The sequence below is a fragment of the Diospyros lotus genome, chromosome 13 (genome assembly GCF_014633365.1).
Source record: "Diospyros lotus cultivar Yz01 chromosome 13, ASM1463336v1, whole genome shotgun sequence".
Classification (NCBI taxonomy): Eukaryota; Viridiplantae; Streptophyta; class Magnoliopsida; order Ericales; family Ebenaceae; genus Diospyros; species Diospyros lotus.
The window spans coordinates 39129244-39135243 of NC_068350.1; the positions used below are offsets into that span (position 1 = coordinate 39129244).

Below are 6000 nucleotides of genomic sequence, written 5' to 3' on the forward strand. Positions count from 1 at the left end.
TCATTATTAATTTCTTCGAATCCATACTCTCCATGTACCTCTCTATAGCTGTTTCCGTCTCTACCCATGTGACCATTTAAGTCACCTCCTATAATCACTTTCTCTGCTCTTGATATCATTTGTATGAGTCTCTCTGGAGACTTCCAAAATTTTGCTTTTATCCCCTCACCTAACCTCACTTATGGTACATATACACTAAAAATATTCATAGTCATTCTTCCTAGACCAACCTTCACCATAATAATCATATCTCATATTCTCTTTACTCTTTACATCTACTACCTCATTTACTAAGCTTTTATCCATAATAATCCATATTCTATTTTTCGTTCGATCATTTCCTGTGTACCATATTTTATATCTAGATTCTGATAAAATTTTTATTTTTTTCCCTACTCATCTCGTCTCTTGAAGGCACATAATATTAATATTTCTCCTAATCATCACATCTACCACTTCCATAGCTTTACCTGTTAATGTTCCTATATTCCATGACTCAATCCTTAATCTATGATTTTGATTTTAATTTTGGTTTTGATTTTGATTTTGATTTTGGACTAGCTTTTTTACCCGCATCCCTCCAAGCAAATGCGGGGACTCTTGCTCATTTGTCACTATATCCGAGCGCCGATGCATCAGCCCTAGCTCACTTGACACTACACGCGGGCAGTGTAGCGCGTTGCTATGAAAGGTTACGTTCCAATGATTTTTCATAATTTGTCTAGAGTTCATGTTGTTGGATCCGACTAAGTTTTACGTTGGCTGTCGGCTATCTAACACAACCCTCTACCTTTATCTGGGTTTGGGACCGACGGTGGATAACATTTCCAGGCAAAGTTAACAAAAATAATAATGGGCTGTCTTTTACTTGTATCATAACTTAACAAAAATAAGGTTAACAAAGCTAAGCTCTCACCACGCTATTGCATATGCATAATGGGCTGTGTTTCACTAGTCCTAATTCGTATACTATTCACTTGGTACTGCATTCTTAGATTACACTAATTCAAATATTTTGTGCAAGCAAAAATAATTTTTTTTGTCTTGGTTTTAGCTGATGGACAGATCTTTAGTTCTGTTATTATTTACCCTTAGTTTTAGCTCTAAATGTAGTTTATTATTTACTCAGTTTTAACTCCGATAGTATTTACTGTTAGCTTAGCTCTAATAGTAGTCTTAATAGTGACTCTTATGGCCTGTTTGGTAGAGTTTTAAAACATGGTACCCCATCCAACATGGGATGAAGCAAAAGCCAAGTTTAAAATAATCCCACCAAAGCGGGATTATATAAAACCTGGGGGGGGGCGGGGGGGTTCTAAGTGGGATTAATATTTGTTGTGTTGACATTTTACCCCTAACTATATATGCAAATTCAGCCATTCTCTCTCTTCTCAACCCCCCTCTCTCTTCTCCTTTCAGATGAAAACTCCCACTGCCACCTTCACCTGCCGTGGGCCACCGCCAGCATCTCTCATCCTCGTTCTCCTCCTCCCTTCCTCTGGCCACTGCCACCATCTTCTTCCAATTTTTCTTTAGAAGTTGGGTTCATCATTTTTTTTGTATTTCTTAAATTTTGACATGTTATTTAAATATATATTTGTAATTAAAGTATATTTTATATAATTTAAAAGTATTTTTATTCATAGCAAAAATATGTCTTATAATTATAATCTATTTGGATAAAGGGACAAATTGGTCTTTGACAATTAATTCACAGCAATACCTCATTCACAATTTGACATACCAAACATGGGATTTGTATGACTCTAGGTTATACCTTCTTTACCAAACGTAAGAAAATATTATTTAGTTCCATCGTTAATTTTATCCCATCGTTATTTAATTGGATACCAAACGAACTGTTAGTTTTAGCTCAAACAGTAGCCATTCTGCATTTCTGCGGTCTCATTAGTACATGAGTATACTCTCCTTGATGCAGTTAATTGGTTTGGTCAATTATTATTATTATTATGTTGTTTTGTTATCTTCATGTTGTTTGCCATATCTTCATTAGGTGGCACCATATAACACATTCTACTCACAATTGGAGAAGCACATCAACCAAGTTGGTATTCAGACAACTATCAACAGATGGGATGAACCTGTGGCATTGGGAGTGGTTGATCCACATGATTCTTTATCTCATCCTGCAGGTGTATCTGATGTTCAAGCGGAGTCTGCTACCCGCCTAGATCCTGATCAGTTTACTAAATTTTTGGTATATTTCTACTCTGCAGACTAAGTTTGTAGGGGTATTGAATAATTTTACATTGCATCAGCTAGCATTTAGTTGGTTTTCCTTTTCATTAACTCATTTCTTTCTCAACTTCTGGAAAATTTTCAGCTTAAATGCTTTAAAATTTGAATCTGGACACTGCATGAACCATGATTGCTCCCTATTATGCTATTTCTTCTCTTTTCTGATTCTGAACTTAACTGAAGGTCTTATTTCTTGTATCAAATTCATTCTGATATTGTTCTTTTTGCATAGATTCCAAACTGGTTTGAGGGGGAACACACTGGGTCCACAAAAGATAATCCATTTCCGTTGCCAGAAGCTTATATGGTGTCTCAGCATAGAAATGTGTGTGCACCAAGCTGTGATCATTTACTGCATTGCCATTTGATTTTGTTTTGTAGTAATAAGATTTGCGTATGTTACATTTTGGAAGTGATGTAACACAATTGCAAATGTCTTAATTTTATATTTTTAAATGAAATTGTGTTTCAGCACAATATTTTAGGAGAGATCAAGCAAAGTTTGAGGGAAACGCAGCTTGAAGAAAGCCTAAAGCGTGAATTATCAAGCACACTCCACGTACTCTTTAAGGATTGGCTATATGGTAAATGTCATTTCTCTAATTACCATTTATAAGTTATCGTTTAAGAATTTTTTTTGTTTTTTTGAAAAAATAAATGATTGGCATGTCTTCTAAAGCTGCTTACGAATTCAGCTGATTTTTCAGTCCAGTACATTCTGTTTGTACTTTGAAACACTCTATTTATAGCTTAAGAGCACCTCTAGTTTTTCTTAGGATTTTGTGGTGAGTGTGTTTAGTGTGATTTATCAAACTTCTTGCTTATTGAGGATTTGGACCAATTGGAGAATACAACTAGAGCATGCTCATATTTCCTTCAGCAGATCACTCATCATGACAGATGGCTTGTCTTCCATCTTTTGCCATCTAGCTGCTTATACCATATATTCATTGAAACATCCCATTGAAGATGAAGACTAGACCAACTTTTGTGGAAGATGATCCAATGCTATATGTCTCTATCACTCCACTCAAGCTTTGATACACCTGTATCTATATCTTGTCCAATTCTGTTGCCCGAGCCTACAATAATGTGCCATTCGATGTTTTAAGTTGAGCATCACCAGGATTAGCCAGCCCACTTGTTAGATAAAAAGCCAAATGCAGTCAGTCCATTCTAGTTAAGGCCAAAATGGGGGTTCAGGTGTTTAAATGTTTCTGCATTCCAGTCATTCGTTGAATACAACAATTTGCAACTCTTTCAAGTGCTCTAATGTTTTGATTTTTCTATCTATCCTCTTAGATGTGATCCATTGTTGTACATGTTTTCGCCGCATCCCTTATGATTTGAAACACTCTTATTTTCAGAAAAAGTAGATAGAGATTGGCTTTTTTGCCTTCAATAATTCCTTCTTTTTTTCTTTATTCGGGTTCTTCAACAGCATCAGGAAATATCCGGCAACTCTACTGCCTACAAGGTGATTGAAGTCCCAGATAAAACAGACGTTGGAGCTTTCTCTCTGGTTCTCTTCTGTTTATGGCTTGAACTCATGCAAGTTCCTCTTGCAATTCATTCATGGTGGTGGGTACTGGGGGCAGCTCGAAATCAGCCCTTTTTGTTGCAGTGGCAACCGCTATATATATATATATGCTTCGCCATGTCGTCTAGAATGCAGTTCTTGCAGTCTGTAACAATTGCAAACTGCTTGTATTTCTTCTTCTTCTTCTTCTTTTTTGTCTTTTTATTCTTTGGATTTTTAGGGAACAAAAATTTACTGGAATGTCTACTTTTACTTGAAAAATTCAGTCAATGTGTTTAACTGTAACCGCCTTTAGGTCTTGATGTTTACTGCTCTGAGTTTATTATTGGGAGGTCTGTTTGTTGGGAATTTTTTTTGATAATGCTAAGCTAACACTTAAGTTTGATTACGCTTGTAATCAGGTTGAGCTGAGTTAAGATTTGTTAGGCTTGAGCTTGGCTTGTTAGAATTATGGTGAGTTGGAGTTTAAAAATATATTCGAGCTCGAGCTCATCAAGGATTTTTTAAGTTCGAGCTCAACTCGCTAGAAACTCATTTATGTTTATCATGATAAATGAGTTTTTGGGTTCGTTAGGATTTTTTTTTTTTAATTAGTTATTAAAATATATTTTTACAAAACAAAAATTATAACAAATATAAGTATACATTTTTAAATTAAATACAATAACATTGTTCAAACAAATATAAATATTTTAATCATAAACACAATGATATATAATAAAATATTAAATAATAATAAAAATATTTATTTTGCAACTTTGTTTTGAGCTTGTTCTGGACTTTATTTGTGAGATTTGTTCATGAGTTGAATTGAGTTGAGTTCTGTCTTATTCTAATTCGGCCTATTTATAACATGAGCTAAATATGAACTAGCTCTTATCAAGTTAGATGAACAACTTATCTTATTTATAATTCTAATTTTGATACTCAAGAAATTAAATAACGTTTCATCTTAAATTATTAATTAATTTTTAAAATTATAAATATTTAATAACTATAATATTTTTAATTATTATGTAGAAACACTTCTACATAATAAAAAGTATTTATCGTTTAAAAATTATAAATACTTTTTATAATTTAGCCTTTTGTCACTATTAAATCCTCTTTTTCATCCATCATCTTGATTTATTTAAATTAAAAAATATGATAAATAAATATCTCAAAATATGATAAATAAATATTTATCCTATTTGACTAACATCGCAAATGAGTCAAATGAGTTGAATTGTTCATGAGCGATTTAATATTTAACTCAACAAAAGTTATTTGATTTCGTTCGTTAAGATAAATGAGTTGATCTTGAGTCTAACTTGTAAAGAGTTTAGTAAAACTCAACTTGTTAAAGTTTGTAAATATCTTTAATTAGAGACTTGTGAATACTAATAAACTCAATTAGATACTCATAAACATGTTTGATTAAAAATTCGTAAACAGTTTAGGAACAAACTCGTTTACAAATAAATTAATACAATTATTTATAATCTTAAAAATATATTATTTAACATAAAGTTATCAAATTTTAAGTTATTATAATAATTAAATATATAATAATAATAATTGTTCCTCTTTCTCTCTTGCTGCCTTTGCCTGTTACTCTCTCTCTTTTGTTTGGAACTTCATCTCCTCTTCTTATCCAGTCAATAACTGTCATTCGTCAGCTTGCCCTTTACTCTTCTAGTATGTCAGTCTTTTCCTTTTTCTCCAACCAACTGACTTTCCTTCCCAGACGCCATTGCAAGCCTTTATTTGAGCCTGAACCACTATTAGATATTGCCATGATACACCATCGCATGACAACTTTTGCTAATTTGTAAGCCTATTGTGTGTTGTCTTCGCCTGCTACCATTGTACATGCCTCTATTGACCATTACTCGCTCTCAACATTGTCACTGTTTGCAACCACATGCCCCTTATTTTTGCTTGCCATTGCACTTTTACCACTCGCCATTTGGTGCTCAAGCTTGAGTCTAAAAATTGGCTCACTAAATCAAACTTGAGCTTAGCGAAAGTCGACTCAACTCCATTTGATTGCAATCTTATACTTGACTAATGATTAAGATATATAGGTATTAGGGGTTAAAAGTTTAATAGTTATTGTAGGTCAAATTAAATAAAATTTTATTTACGTTATATATATTTTTAATAATAGAATATAATTTCATTATATGAATACTAAATCGGAAAACAGCAAGCAACAA

General features: G+C 33.1%; 1 protein-coding gene across 1 annotated transcript in view; it reads left to right on the plus strand.

Annotated features, from left to right (window-relative positions):
- Nucleotides 1-4147, plus strand: part of LOC127788647 (uncharacterized) — a 29937-nt gene extending 25790 nt beyond the window's left edge. Inside the window, exons 6-9 of the mRNA XM_052317200.1 lie at nucleotides 2015-2218; nucleotides 2492-2584; nucleotides 2732-2843; nucleotides 3701-4147. Coding sequence (XP_052173160.1) covers nucleotides 2015-2218; nucleotides 2492-2584; nucleotides 2732-2843; nucleotides 3701-3744 — 453 coding nt within the window. The 3' untranslated portion in view covers nucleotides 3745-4147. The remainder of the gene's footprint in view (nucleotides 1-2014; nucleotides 2219-2491; nucleotides 2585-2731; nucleotides 2844-3700) is intronic.
- Nucleotides 4148-6000: the final 1853 nt, after the last annotated feature.